The 15691-nt window shown below is 44.6% G+C and overlaps 1 protein-coding gene across 1 annotated transcript in view; it reads left to right on the forward strand.

Annotated features, from left to right (window-relative positions):
- Positions 1–333: 333 nt before the first annotated feature.
- Positions 334–15691, forward strand: part of PYGB (glycogen phosphorylase B) — a 153623-nt gene continuing 138265 nt past the window's right edge. The window contains exon 1 of the mRNA XM_073627986.1: positions 334–675. Within this exon, the coding sequence (XP_073484087.1) occupies positions 433–675 (243 nt within the window). The 5' untranslated portion in view covers positions 334–432. The remainder of the gene's footprint in view (positions 676–15691) is intronic.

A 15691-nucleotide genomic window follows, 5' to 3' on the forward strand; every position in this document is an offset into this window, starting at 1 on the left:
TAGTGACACCCAGGGATTCCTTCACTTTGCAGGGATTTTCTCACACTTCCTGTTGTGGCTATAGGCGAGGAAGTGAAGGAAAACCTCCCCAATGAGACACAGATGGCAAAAATAACCCTCCATTACTCTGTCCAGGCTTTAGTTCTGCTTTAACCTTTCTAGATTTTCGTTTCCATTTTCGGTGAGCACATTCCATCGCTCCTTGCCCTCTATGGAGCTGTGTGCCCCCCAACTCCCAGCACCTGGCACACCAAGCTCAGCCAGGACAGCGGAGAGCACCCCTCCCCAGACAGCCTCCCTGTCTCCGCCCACCCGGGGGTCACATGACCATGACGTCAGGCGGAGTCCTGTAGCTCTCCGGATCCAGCATCTAGCAGCATTCTATCCTGACAAGCGGCTGCCAGCAGATCGCTCACCCCCCATAGAAGAACCATGGCCGCCCCCCTGTCCGACTCCGATAAGAGAAAGCAGATCAGTGTAAGGGGCATCGCCGGGCTGGGCGATGTGTCTGAGGTCAGGAAAAGCTTCAATAGACATCTACACTTCACCTTAGTGAAGGATCGGAACGTGTCCACCCCCAGAGACTACTACTTCGCCCTGGCACACACTGTGCGGGACCACCTGGTGGGCAGATGGATCAGGACGCAGCAGTACTACTACGAGAAGGACCCCAAGGTAAGTGATCGTGGGGGAGGGAGGTAGGTACTTGGTACAATGCATGCTCAGTGACACCCATCATCCATCTTGCCTGAATCATTGCAGCACCCCCCCCCCCCCCCACTTCTCATACCAGAGGATCCACCTACAGACCATCGTGTCCTTGGATCTGATTCTTGTATGAGGGAGGTGCAGCTGCTAGGAGATCATCAATAACAATGTATGCTGGGAGATCATCAATAACAATGTATGCTGGGAGATCATCAATAACAATGTATGCTGGGAGATCATCAATAAATGTATGCTGGGCACCCCCTGCCTCTCACACAACAGCTGTCATCAGTCCAGGAGGGTATACTATGAGATCTGATCCGGTGCTGGTCCATATTTCCCTGCAGAGGAGGGATGGATGGGTCAGCACTGCAGTCATGGCTGCGGAGGGAGTTGTTTGCCTGACAGTTCTGCAGTGATGCTGGCTCTGTTTTGTCTGTCTCTATACAGGTCCTCTTTTTTTACATACGAATACAAATGTATCATTTTTATTTCCATCAGTTTCATTCATTCATACAAAGATCTGTAGAATTTTAAAATAGTATGCATTTTTTTTTTTTAATTTTTTTTTTACAAATGTATAGCTGTGTTGATTTATCATCTGTTGTAAATCTTTAGATATTGATACATCCAGGGCAGGGGGGATGGGAGATCAATAGTGCTATTTGTAGAATGGCGAGGCCTGTGGGAATAGCTGTGCTTACATACATCCTCGGCATCCCTTCTTCTTGTGACCTTGAATTCAGTTTAGGACACGTTTAGATCTTTGAGTGTGTGTAGAGGTGTAATTAAAACATTTTGTTTAAATTCAGAATTTGGAGTGGATAGCCCATGACCAATCCTTGTTAATACCTGTTGCCAACACAGCACGTTCTATGCATTTTGGTGCACCGCCATTGACCTTTATGGGCCTCTACGCCTCAGTACTGACATTCTTTTAGAATGGTGAACCAGAACACGTGCGTTCTATACCAGTGGTCTCCAAACTGTGGCCATATGCGGCCCTTTGCTTGCTTCTATCTGCCCCTTGGGGCACTTTTTCATCCACTGACACCAATCCAATGATGGGTGACAGCTCCTCCCAATGACACCAACGATGGGTGACAGCTCCTCCCAATGACACCAATGATGGGTGACAGTTCCTCCCAATGTCACCAAAGGTGGGGCACAGTTCCTCCCAATGTCACCAAAGGTGGGGCACAGTTCCTGCCCAATGTCACCAACTATGGGTGACAGTTCCTGCCCAATGTCACCAAAGGTGGGGCGCGGTTCGTCCCAATGTCACCAAAGGTGAGGCGCGGTTCGTCCCAATGTCACCAAAGGTGGGGCGCAGTTCGTCCCAATGTCACCAAAGGTGGAGCGCGGTTCGTCTCAATGTCACCAAAGATGGGTGACGGTTCGTCTCAGTGTCACCAAAGGTGGGGCACGGTTCGTCCCAATGTCACCAAAGGTGGGGCACGGTCCAGCCCAATGTCACCAAAGATGGGTGACAGTTCCTCCCAATGTCACCAAAGGTGGGGCACGGTTCGTCCCAATGTCACCAAAGGTGGGGCACGGTCCGGCCCCTATAAAGTGTGAAGGGCAGTAAACTGGCCCTTCTTTAGAAAGTTTGGAGACCCCTGTTCTTTACCATGATGAATTTAAGGGGAAGTAAAAAATAAATAAAAATCATACTTGCCTCTATGCTGCAGCTGCTATACATTGGATCTAAGACTGAGAACTGTGCGATCACATGACCACTCAGCTCTCAGTCTGCTCAGAACAGAAAGCGGTGACTGTCAGTTTCTGCTCTCAGCCACGTGCTTAAAGGTGGAGCCAGCTGTCAATCAGGCAGCTGGGTGGATCCTGACAATATTGTCAGGATCCTTCTAGGCTAGAGCCTGGAGCAGCTCTGCCCTGTCAGCTGATAGTGGGCAGTAGCCTGCTATTAGCTGACTCTGGGTCATAGGAGAGCAAAAGTAAGTACACTCCTGTGATCCACATACATAAATATAATATATTGTATAATACATTGTAAAAATTACTTCTTAAAGCTGAACTCCAGGAAAACTAAAAGTCCTCCCTTGCAGTGAGGCTGCGCCCAAACTGCAAGGTTTAATTGTTTGTTTCCTTTGAGGGTATGGGAAAAATTCTTTTACTTCGCTTATTCTCCACTCCCCCAGCAGGCAGTACTTGCCTATACTTCAGCAGTGGACTGTTCCTTGGACTGTCATCAGTCTCGATGACATCAGAGGACATTGGAGCACAGGCGAGAGGCTATGGGGACTGGTCTAGCAGCATAGAGGTTCAGGGAAGTAAAACTGCTGTACCTGGTCCTGGACACCTAGCAGTTAAAGAGCAGTGCAGCCCAACTGAAAGGGAGGACTTTGTCTTCCCGGAGTTCCACTTTAAGAAGTAATTTTTACAAAAACGCACTGCTATAGGGCCTTTCATTTTGACAAGTATGCGGAGAGATGGATGAATAGATCACATTTAGATTTCCCAGCATGAGAGCTAATTGGATATTGCAGAACATGCATCTTGGCTTTACTAGCGTTAAGTCACTGACCCCTTAAGAAGCATGCAGCCAGTAAAACCTAAACTACCATTTTGCATGTTTGTTCCAAGCCATTCTTTTAGCCAGTATTGAAGTCGGGATCAGGATGGCAGCTGCTGCTTTACAAATCAAGTGACAGCTGACAGCTCAAATATTTGTCCTTGTATGTCCCTTTAATGGGTCAATGGTAATTCACTCCACCCCATCTGTGGAGTGAACAAATGACCTCTGGATACCAAAAATCTGCCCATCCCAGTGTACCTTGCAAATCCTGACCTGCTGAAAATTGCCCTTCAGCAGGGGCAAAGCCAGCACCCTCTGCCTACAGGCAATGACCTTATTCTAATTTGCAGGATTAGTTCCCTCTTCTACTATATCTGATGTGTATTGATGGCAACATCATTAGTGAGCTTGTGTCCAGCCCATTCTGGAATCTCCTGTTAATCAGCTGATGTCATTGTAATTAACCACTTCCCATCCGGGCCAATTCTGACACTTCGCTCCTACATTAAAAAATCATCATTTTGTTTCTAGAAACTTATTCAGAACCCCAAACATTATATATGTTTTGTTTTTTTTTAGCAGAGACCCTAGGGAATAAAATGCCGGGCGTTGCAACTTTTTATGTTACACGGTATTTGCGCAGCAAATTTTCAAATGCGTTTTTTTTTTTGGAAAAAAAAAAGTTTTATGAATGAAAAAAAACTAAACCATAAAGTTAGCCCAATTTTTTTTGTATAATGTGAAAGATGATGTTACGCCGAGTAAATGTATACCTAACATGTCACGTTTAAAATTGCGCACACTCGTGGAATGGCGCCAAAACTTTGGTACTTAAAAATCTCCATAGGCGATGCTGTAAAAAAATGTACAGGTTACCTGTGTAGAGTTACAGAGGAGGTCTTGGGCTAGGATTGTAACTCATGCTCTAACGTTCGCGGCGATACCTCACATGTGTGGTTTGAACGCCGTTTACATATGTAGGCGTGACGTATGTCTGCGTTCGCTTCTGTGGACGGGGGCGCTACACGGGTTGCAGGAAAGAAATTTACTTAATTCTCCCATCAGCACAAGTGGCGGCGGCATATCAAATCACAGGTAAGACTCGGCAGGCTGGTTGTACCCAAGTTGATCACTCGATCAACTTAGAACACTCAGCCTGCCCATACACGGTTCCTGCTGAGCCGACCGAGATTGGAACAGTGTATGGCCTGCCTTAGGAAACTGATCAGAACTACCTGTAACTAATCAGATTACAGGAAGCTAAGGTCCTATTGGCTAGTTTGGGTTAGTCCAGCCATAGATGAGCAGATTTGATTTTAGGAACTATGGGCATGGAGACTTCTCCCGATGAGAGAAAACAGGCACAACCCTATTCATACATTTCAGGGACCTAAAATGAGAGCATCAGGCTTCCCAGTCACTCCATAAGACTCCCAAAGAATTGCGTTGGGCAGTCAGATCAGGGTGGGATTGGACTGTATATGGCTGTCTTTCTTTGTATGTTGATTCTTCTTGTGTTGTCTTGAGCAAGCCTGATTGCAAGAAAATATCTGATATTTAGCCCAGGTTCACATTGGTGCGATTTGACAAATCGCATGCCAAATCGGTGGCTATTGCCAGCAATGGCACCGTCCGAATCGATTCCCAAAGTAGTTCCTGTACTACTTTTGGTGACCTCAGGGCGATTTGTATAGACATCTGTGCAGGAACCCGCACAGATGTCTGTCAAATCGCCCCTTAAGTCAGACTGCATTGCCGGGTTGAAATTTTTCTAAACCGCAGCAATGTGAATCTAGGCTAAAGGGTAACTCGACTTTTGTGGGAAAAAGTATTGCAAATAAAACAAAAATAATATGGCATATACAATTGCAACACAGGTTATATAACATTATTAAAAACGACTTTTCTTTTCCAATTTGCTTTTTCAGTTTGCAGCTCTGTAATTTTCTGTAAAATTCAATGCAATATGGCTACCTGGAGGCGTTATGTACACAGATGGTGTACAGACCGTCCCCCAGAAATGTAATTTCCTGCTTATGTGATTGGCTCACTGATTTTCCCAGAAGTCTCTACTAAGATACAAATCAGATCTTGGGAATCCTCTGCAACAAACATTTCAGTTTTGGTAAGATATTGCCAAAGGGAAATCACATTTAAAAAGATTCAGATGCTGACACTTTCCTCATTAGAACCCTGCAAGTGAGGCAGCTGATCACTAATGAAAAATACACTCCTATTCACATTGACTTTCCACATGGAGACAGACAAACAGCTATTTCTTAAGCATAACAAAAGATAGGCCATAATAACTTTATTCGGGCGGCACAGTGGTGTAGTGGTAGCACTCTCGCCTAGCAGTAAGAAGGGTCGCTGGTTCGAATCCCAACCACGACACTACCTGCCTGGAGTTTGCATGTTCTCCCTGTGCCTGCGTGGGTTTCCTCCGGGTACTCCGGTTTCCTCCCACACTCCAAAGACATGCTGGTAGGTTAATTGGATCCTGTCTAAATTGTCCCTAGTATGTATGAATGTGAGTTAGGGACCTTAGATTGTAAGCTCCTTGAGGGTAGGGACTGATGTGAATGTACAATGTATATGTAAAGCGCTGCGTAAATTGACGGCGCTATATAAGTACCTGAAATAAATAAATAAATAAATATTCTGAGTTTTGCTATGTAAGAAATACATTTCACAGAGGTCACTGGGGAAGGAGAATGTGTCGCATGTGTCACGTTCTCTGTGGGGAACAGATGGGTAGCACAGTGATATATTACACCTCTGTACAGAAAAACGGTAAATCAATTGACTGACCTTCACCTCCAAAAATAATTTTAGGCCTTTCGTTTTATTGAGTTTATTATACCGCTTCCCTTGAAAATTGTGTGTAATTACAATTTGCATTGGGTTCATTCAGTTGGTGGTATCATTTCTTTATGATGAATATTTTCCATAGTGTTTTTCAGTACATGCACACTGCAGCACATAAGTATCCCTGTAATAATTATGTCTGAGAATTCTCTAGGCATGTGTTTCCGGTTTGCTTGAAGGAGATATGAAACCTACAACTGTACTTCAGGCAGATTTCAATAAAACACCATGTAAGGTAGTTATGTATTCATTAAAACTATCACTAAATATATTTTTAAATGCAGCTGTACTTCTATATAGTTTGGTGTCGGCCTCTTGTAATTCCAGCACTTGGATTGGGAGAGGGGGAGGTAATTTATGGACCTATAAAGTGTTCTGCAGTGCACATTTTGCTGAAACAGATCAAGCTCTTAGAAGGAGAGAGCAGAGGGATGCGCTCATCTGTTATCTGCTGCTCCTTTTAGTGTCTAGGCTCATGCTGGGAACCAGGGATGTGACCTGTCTGTATTAACTCAGTGTTTCACAACTGGGGTGCCATTTGGGTTCCTCCAGGTTGCCACGAGCATAGGACCTAGTTTGCCTTGGATCACTCATAAGGTACCATGGTGTGGGCTGGCTGACAACCAGCACTATAACAGCAAATTATGCTGTAGGGCTTTGATGCATTGGGTCCATTCATTGGTATTGTGTTGGTGACTAGCTTGCCTGTGCCATGGCAACGCATGACGCTGATCCAGAGCAGCCTGCATGCAGGGCCTCCACCAGCATTCAAGAGAGGATGGAAGCCCACATCCTTCAGACCTGCTACACCTTCTGCTGTGCTGCTAGAGTCAAAATGGTGTGGACTGGGCGGACTATGTGATTAGCATAGACTATCATGCAGGTACTCTGGTGTGATGAGGGGGGCTCTAATGTATAGGGAGGACATTGATGTGAGAGGGATTTATGGTGTGAAGGTTTTTTCATCAAGGCAGTTGTGTACATCATCATCGCAGTCTCAGGTCTCCCATAGAGAAGTAATATATTTCTTTTTATTTATTCTTTTGTAATGGGCTGCCTTGGGATTTTGCATATTTTTAATAAAGGGTGCTGCGACTGAAAAAAGGTTGAGAAACGCTGGTTTAACAAAAGCAGAGGAAAGTCAGGTCAACGGCCTAGCTTTATCTGGTAGGTCTCAGAACTGCCTGAACAAATTACCATCTTCTTTGATAGGTAAAGCAGCTTCTGTATATGTTTTGTGCTCTCATTTTCATATATATATATTACAAACTAATATAGATATTCGCAACAATGTAGTAATTAAAAAAAACAAAAAAAACGGAGGAGGTTATGAGCTGCTATTTAAAGATTTAGAAACTCAACCATGGAGTCTAGACATCTAGGATTAGGGATGAGCTTGGGCATGTTCAGACCTTCAAGTGGTTGTAACGTTAGTGGTTTTTTATCTTAATGCATTCTATGCATTAAGATAAAAAACTTTGTGTGCAGCAGTACCTCTAATGCTTAAGCCCTGTACACAGGGCCCTCTTTAATATTGATTGGACCCTGGGCAAACATTTTCTTGGGCCCCCCCACCTCCATGCAATTTCGCTCTCCACCTGCTCTGAGACATACAATAAATAGCAGTTAGACTCAAAATCAGTTTACTGAATCAGATCAGGCAGCGAATGTGATTGGTTGCTAAAGTTTACAATGTAACCTTACCACTCACTGACTGGCTGCTAGAGGTTACAGCACACATTATGGCTCACTGATTATTTGCTAGAGGTTACAGCACATGACTTCTGCTTGTTTGGTTTCTAGAGATTACTGTACATCAATACTGCTCACTGGTTGCTAGAGGTTACTGGACATCCTTACCTCTCATGCTAGAGGTTACTGCACATTATTACTGCTCACTGATTGGTTGCTAGAGGTTACTGCATATCCTTACCGCTCAATGATCGGTTGCATGAGGTTAGTGCACATTATTACTGCTCACTGGCTGGTTGCCAAAGGTTATAGCACATTATCTCCTCACTGCCTGCACACCATGGACTGGGAAGGTGAGGGGTCCCATCAATAGACAGAAAACTCCTAGGGATCCTAGGACTCCTGGGATCAGTGGCAATGCTTGGGGAGGGGGGTTATGATCAGTGGCAATGCTGGGGGTTGATGGGATTAGTCAGCAGGCAGTACACTGTGGCAAATTCTGAATCGTGTAGAGCAAAGCTGGAAATCTTTGGCAAGTACTGTAGTGGGGGATTCTACACTGACCACCAATGTAATGGGGAATTTTCAATGACCGCCAACGTGAGGGAGGATTTACACTGACCACCAACGTGAGGGGGGTTTACACTGACCACCAACGTGAGGGGGGATTTGCACTGACCACCATGTAACAGGGGATTTTACACCACCCATCAATATAAAGAGGGATTTCTACACTGACACCAATGTAATAGGAGCATTTACACCAACCACCAGTGTTAGGAGGAATATACAATGACCTCCAATGAACACCAATGTTAGGGGGGATTTGCACTGACCACCAGTGTAAGGGCAATTCTGCACTTACCACCAATGTGAAGAAAAATGTATACTGATCACCAATGTAATGAAGAATTTACACCGACAACCAATGTAATGGGGAATTTTACATCAACAACCAATTAAGGTGATTTTTACACTGGCCACCAATGTAAGGAGGGATTTACACTCACCACCAATTTAAAGGGGGCTTCTACATGGACCACCAATGTAAGGGAGGATTTGAAACTGACCACAAATGCAAGTTTGGATTTTTTTTTTTTACTGATTACCAATATAAAGAGGAGTTTCTACACTGACCACTAATGTAATGGGGATTTACACTAACCACTAATTCACATTAACCACCAATATAAAGAGGGATTTACACTGACCACCAATGTAAGGGGGACCTTCACACTTAACACTAGTGTGAATGAAAGGATTGTACACCAAGCCCCAATGTAATGAGAAGATTTACACTGACCACCAATGTAACTGAGACATTCACATTTGTGTGTGTCGGGAACGCATGCAAAATCACTTTCCTGACACCACAGAAACATGCAGCCCTTTAGCAGATACACAGCAGTGCCATTAATTGTTAACGACAACCTCACGCATCTGCTGAGATGTGCGTATTCACATGCACCAAAATTCAGGATGCTGTGGCACCATGTTATTTTGAAAAAGCGTTCCACTTTCAATTTGCTTATCTTTTGTCAGGTTCAGAGGGGGGGGGGGGGGTGATTGTTCAGAGGGCGCCCCTTGCAGCTAAGTGCAGTGTTCCCCTGGGAGTGATGCAGAGTGAGCAATGCCCAAAGGTGCATGGTTTGCCAGGTGTTGTTGGTGATGAGTCGGTCACTTGGAGTGCACTGGTAGTTGCTGGGATGACCCACAGAGCCATTGAGCGTGGGGTGCCGGGCAGAAGCCAACCGGTAGCAGGAACTGAAGACAAGCCAGGGGTCATACACGAGATATCAGTCCAGAAATTCCAGAGACAAAGTACAGACGAAGGAGCAGACAGGAGCATAGTTGGTGGTGCAAGCAAGAGGTTAATCAGGAGCGGATCAGAAGCAGAAGTCAAACAAGCCGGGTCGGTAACAGGATCACAGAGGCACAGGAAACACTGGGAAGCTGACGATAATCCAGCAAGAGGCAGCTCCAACAGCAGGCTTAAATAGACCCGGAAGTACTGCCCACATCAGTTGCACTGTGGCGGCCATGATTGTCTTGGGCGGAATTGCCAGTCCTCCTTCGGCCATTTCCCTGACACCTTTGCAGAACAGGCTGATGTTAGGCTTAATGACCACAGTTGTAGGCAAGACTTTCCAGCATGCCCCTTTACCTCCCCAGTGGGCAGCATTCAGCAGAAGTGATGGTGAAAATGACCTCAGGGGGGCATGATATACATATGAATGTCGCCTATATTTACAGATCAATGCAGTCGGTCCATGGCTATTTACATATCAATGTTGCCTCTATTTACATATTAATGCTGGCTATTTACATGTAAACACAGAGTCTGCAGGTGAGTCATCTATACGCAGCAATAGGACCGAGCTGAGCAGCATTAGTAACAGAACTTCACACTGAGATATTGGCACACAGCACATGACTAAAACTTCAAGGGACAAGGGAATTTAACCCCTTCCCGCCGACCGTACGCAGATATGCGTACTCGGCTTTCCGGGGTTATACCAGGATGATGCCCGCAGCTGCAGGCATCATTCCGGTACCGTTGTTCACAGCGGGCGATCGGCTACCTGTGTATAACAACCGATGCGGCTAAAAGCCGCTCGGCTGTTATACCGGAGGAGCGGGAGGGGACATCCCCCCCCCCTTCCGCCGCCTCCCGCCGCTGTTACCGGGCCTCCCGTGCGATCGGGAGGCCCGGTGTCCGTTCGGCTGCCTTCGGTGGCTGGGGGTGGGCTGGAACGAAGCTGCGAGCGGCTTCGTTCCAGCCCTCTTGTTGTAAACGCGGAAGCGACGTCATGACGTCACTTCCCGTTTACTCGGCTGCCAATGACGCCGAATTTAAAAAAGTACACAGTATTCAGAATCGCCGTTTTCGGCGATCTGAATACTTTGAAGTGTAAAGGAGGGATGGGGGGTCTTTTAGACCCCCCCCATCCCTCCATAAAGAGTACCTGTCACCACATATTACTGTCACAAGGGATGTTTACATTGCTTGTGACAGCAATAAAAGTAAAAAAAAAAAAAAAAATTTTAAACACAATTTATAAAGTACAAAAATAAATGAATTAAATAAAAAAAAAAAAAATTTTTAAAGTGCCCCTGTCCCCGCGAGCTCGCGCAGCGAAGAAAACGCATACGGAAGTCGCACCCGCATATGTAAACGGTGTTCAAACCACACATGTGAGGTATCGCCGTGATCGTCAGAGCGAGAGCAATAATTCTAGCCCTAGACCTCCTCTGTAGCTCAAACCTGGTAACCGTAAAAATTTTTTAAAGCGTCGCCTATGGAAATTCAAAGGTACCGTAGTTCGTCGCCATTCCACGAGTGCGTGCAATTATAAAGGGTGACATGTTCGGTATCTATTTACTCGGCGTAACATCATCTTTCACATTATACAAAAAAATTGGGGTAACTTTACTGTTTGGATTTTTTAAAATTCATGAAAGTGTCACTTTTCCAAAAATTTGCGTTTAAAACACTGCTGCACAAATACCGTGTGATAAAAAATATTGCAACAATCGCCATTTTATTCTCTAGATTCTCTGCTAAAAAAATATATATAATGTTTGGGGGTTCTAAGTAATTTTCTAGCAAAAAATACGGATAACTTTAACTTGTAAACACCAAATTTCAAAAATAGGCTTTGTCATGAAAGGGTTAAACAGGGATAGTTGGCAAGTATGAGGCAGCTGTTTTGGGCCCCACAACAATGATTTGCCCTGCTTTTAAAAACAGTCATGCCCTCACACACGGGCGGAATGTCGAGACAACGTCCGGTTAAAAAAAAAAAAGGAAGACATTTGGCTCGTGTGTGTTTGTCGATCTATTTGACAGAAGCTTCTGCCGGACGTGCATGTTGGGAAACCAGCAGCCAACCGACTTCCAATCAGCACCCTCAGCCAATGGCAGAGAGCGCTGATCAGAGTGTTCTGGCCGTCCACCTGTCAGACTCAGAACACAACAGCTCAGCGGCAGAGATTGACAAACTAACCTTGCATGGTTAGTACAGTGGCTCAGACCGCTGGGTTGCACAAAAAAACCCCCAAAACTGTAGTGTATCCAGGTTTACCTGAGCCCATCTCGATTCAGCAATGTTACAGGGGAGTCTCGGCTGCCCAGGACTCTCCCTCTTCATTGGCTCCCACTGCTATCAATCAAGGTCAGTAAGTCAATAAGGAGAGAGAGGAGGCGGGGCTGAACTGCGGCTCCCTGTCTGAATGGACACACAGAGCAGCGGCTCGGCTCGGGTGCCCCCACGGCAAGCTGCTTGCTGTGGGGGCAGGAGGGAGGGGCCAGGAGAGCTGGTGAGAGACCCAAGAAGAGGAGGATCTGGGCTGCTCTGCAAAACCACTGTACAGAGCAGGTAAGTATGACTTGTATGAAAAAAAACTGAGACTTTAGTATTACTTTAAGCCTGGTTCACACCTGTGCATTTTCAGTTTTGCAGAAACGCACTACAGTGTATTTAGCATGGTTTCCTATGAGTCACGTTCACATCTGTGTGTTCCACCAGTGGGGTGTTTTTTTTTTTTTTTTTGAAAGGGTCAGGGACTTTTTTACCGCAACAGCTTGCATTTGTGTTTCCATAGACTTAATGCAGTAAAAATGCATCAAAAATGCATTTTTTTAATGCATTTTTGCTGGTTTCTCCCTCATGGCAACAGACCATTCCCAAAAAAGCAAAACGCATAAAAAAATGCATTTTAATAATGCAGAATGCACTGGAAAGCTACATCAATAACACCCTGCATAGGTGTGAACCAGGCCTAGGTGCAAGTCCACCTGAGATATCCCACCAGGTGGGTCGTGTATACATGTAACTGCGGGGCTGGGAATGCCTTGGCCGGTTGTGATTGGTGGGGCATTGTGACAGCTGTGAGCACCATGGTAGTACATTCTGGCAGGGAGACTCAATGAATCGGCTTCCTCATACAGGGTACGAGCAAGCCGATACATTGACAGATCTGCAGGAGACTTGCATGGCATCAGTGATCTACTGATCGCTAGTGCAATGCTTTCCAGGCTCCCAAAACAAAAAATAATAAATGCACATTTTTTTTTTAGCTGCAAAAAAAATGTGCAATTATTATTTTTGTGTCGAAATGTGAACCTATCCTTTAATCGCTGTATCTTGCATGCATTTTTTTTGCGTTGCTTCTGCATTTCATTTTTGATTTTTTTTTTTTTTTTTATCATCAACATTTTGCAAATTTGGTGGCACCAATAGGTGCACCCACAGACTAAATCTTAGACTTGAGCCACGTATGGAATCTCCTAGCCTACAGGACACGGTAGTTGCATAGTGGTCGACAGGAGAAAGCGCAGAGCTGAGAAGGGGACAGGCTATCCAGGACATTAAATTGAAGTAATAAAATTCAAAGTGATTTCATGTAATTTGCGTAGGATGTGGAAGCTGTTTTTAATGTACAAGGTGTCAGCATGTTTTATGTATATCTAGATTTACTGATGAAGGATAGAGACATCCAAGTATTGTCTCTGTTTTTCCCTTTCAAACTCTGAACAACCTTTTCCTAGGTCACTGTAAGGGTAGAGTAATAATGGATGCCGACAGCTGTTCATTCACAAGCAGCATCCTGTGAAGTCGCTATCCTGGTGTCACTGTGTGCATTTCATACCTGCAGACTGCCTGCTGACATTGTCAATTGCTTGTGAGATGAGTCAGCTGTGTGCAGAGTATTTTTACCCACAGTGACAAGAATGCAATGGCTCACTTGCTTTTGTCTTTAAGCTCATTAGACACAATTCTGTCCCGTGCTGGCACCGTTCAGTTAATCAGAGCTGATTACAGTAACAATAAAATCAAGGTGGGGGATGTAAAGTGCAAGGTGGAGGCTACTTGCAATCAAAGTTGCTCTAGAGCAGCCATTCTCAACCCTTTTTATCCCATAGGTAACCCCTAAAATATTTTTTCATTTCTCAGGGAATCTTTACTAAAATCAGTTCATTGGGGTTCAATAGGGGAAAATGCCCCTGGTGTTGGGGGTCAGTAGAAAGAATGCCCACCATAAATTGGTGGTCAGAATGCCACCCTTAAAGTGTTTGTTAGCCCAACACTTCATATGTACCTGCTGTACCATACGCTTGTATGAGAAAGTATCCTGTTCTCTTTGTATTGCTTCCTTTAAGTAAAATTCCTGGTGTTCCTCCCAGTCCTCCTTGCTTTCCTAATAAAAATGACCACACTAAGCAGGAGAGCACACCATGGTCAGTTCTCCAGCTATGCTGGAAACTCCGTGTACTCTCCTTCAATGATCAAACTTGTACTGACACGCCCCTGCTGCACAGCCATTCACTGAGAAGCTCTGTATTTTGCTGTTTCTCCTCCCTCCAGCTCAGGGATCCTCAAACTACGGCCCACCAGCTGTTGCAGAACTACACTTCCCATGAGGCATTGTAAAACTCTGACATTCACAGACATTATTAGGCATGATGGGAATTGAAGTTCCTGAACAACTGGAGTAAGGATGAGCTCCGGCATGTTCGCAAGCTGCACATGCCGAGCCCGCCAGGAAGTCGGCACTGCACAGCGCTAATCGCAGGCAGTGAGACATTTCCCGATGTGTGGCTGCAGAGATTGGGAAATGTCTCGCTGCCTGTGATTAGCGCTGTGCAGTGCCGACTTCCTGGCGGGCTCGGCATGTGCAGCTTGCGAACATGCCGGAGCTCATCCTTAAACTGGGGGGCCGCAGTTTGAAGACCCCTGTGATGAGAACAGAGGGAATGTGATCACTTATGAAAAAAAAAGGGGAATAAAGTTATTTATAATGTGTTGTGGGTGTTTTTTTTTTTTATATATCTATACACAAATGTTTTGCCTTTCATTTCTATTTTAGGCCTCATGCACTCTGGACATTTTTACAGCTGCTGTTTTTGGCTTCAGATGTTTTTTTCTGCAGTCCATAAACTCCCCAGCATGTTATCCTATGTATCCATGCACACACAGGCTGTTATTGGCAGATGCGTTTTCTGGCTGGAAAATAACAGAACTAGTGGGTTTTGAGAGGAGTTTTTCAGCCTCTAAAAATGCTCTAACTCTGAAAGAAGCTAAAAGCAGCTTAAAAACGTGGCTATTCAGCGTTTAACAGCGTTTTTGAGCCATAAGCTTTTATGGGAGTATAGTCTTGCTAAAAAATGCTACAGCTGAAAAACGCTGCTACAAAAACGCTGAAAAACTCACTCTACAGCTTTCTACAGCTAACCTTATTGGCTTTTTTATACCATTCAGTGTGCATGAGGCCTTAAACTGAATGGGTTGTCTTACAAGGTGATTTACAATCACTTTAAGTCTAGTACACACGATCAGAAAATCAGATGAAAAATACAGTTTTCTAAGCGATCGTACGATAATCTGATCATTAGTACACAGCATTTGAGAGCCAATCACAACAGTTCATCCGAAATTATCCGAAGGGACAAATACAAAAATATTTCTCCTAAGATACCAAAATGTACGACTTTGGTTTAATCAGTACAGTATGCGTCTAAAAAAAAAAAAATCGGAAAAGCAAGACCACGCATGCTCGAAAACAAAATAATACATTACAATACAACACATGACATCGCTTCCAAAGTTGTACTCTGTCATACGAGAATTTTCATAAGTTTAGTAACCTCTTCATTTTTGTTCTGCGACTAGCATGCAAAAAAAGGGGCGAACGTGTGCCCAATATTCTCATTGTGTGTACGGGGCTTTAATGTGGTTCTAAAGCCTAAATATTTTTTGCCTTAAAGTAGAACCATAGGCAAAACCTTCTCCCCCCCCTTTTTTTTCTTTCTTTTTCATTTTTGGATAGAAGGGAGGGTTCTAACCCTGTAAGGTTTATTTTAGGTTTTTTATTTTTGCCATC

This window comes from Aquarana catesbeiana, linkage group LG04, assembly GCF_042186555.1.
Source record: "Aquarana catesbeiana isolate 2022-GZ linkage group LG04, ASM4218655v1, whole genome shotgun sequence".
Taxonomy (NCBI): Eukaryota; Metazoa; Chordata; class Amphibia; order Anura; family Ranidae; genus Aquarana; species Aquarana catesbeiana.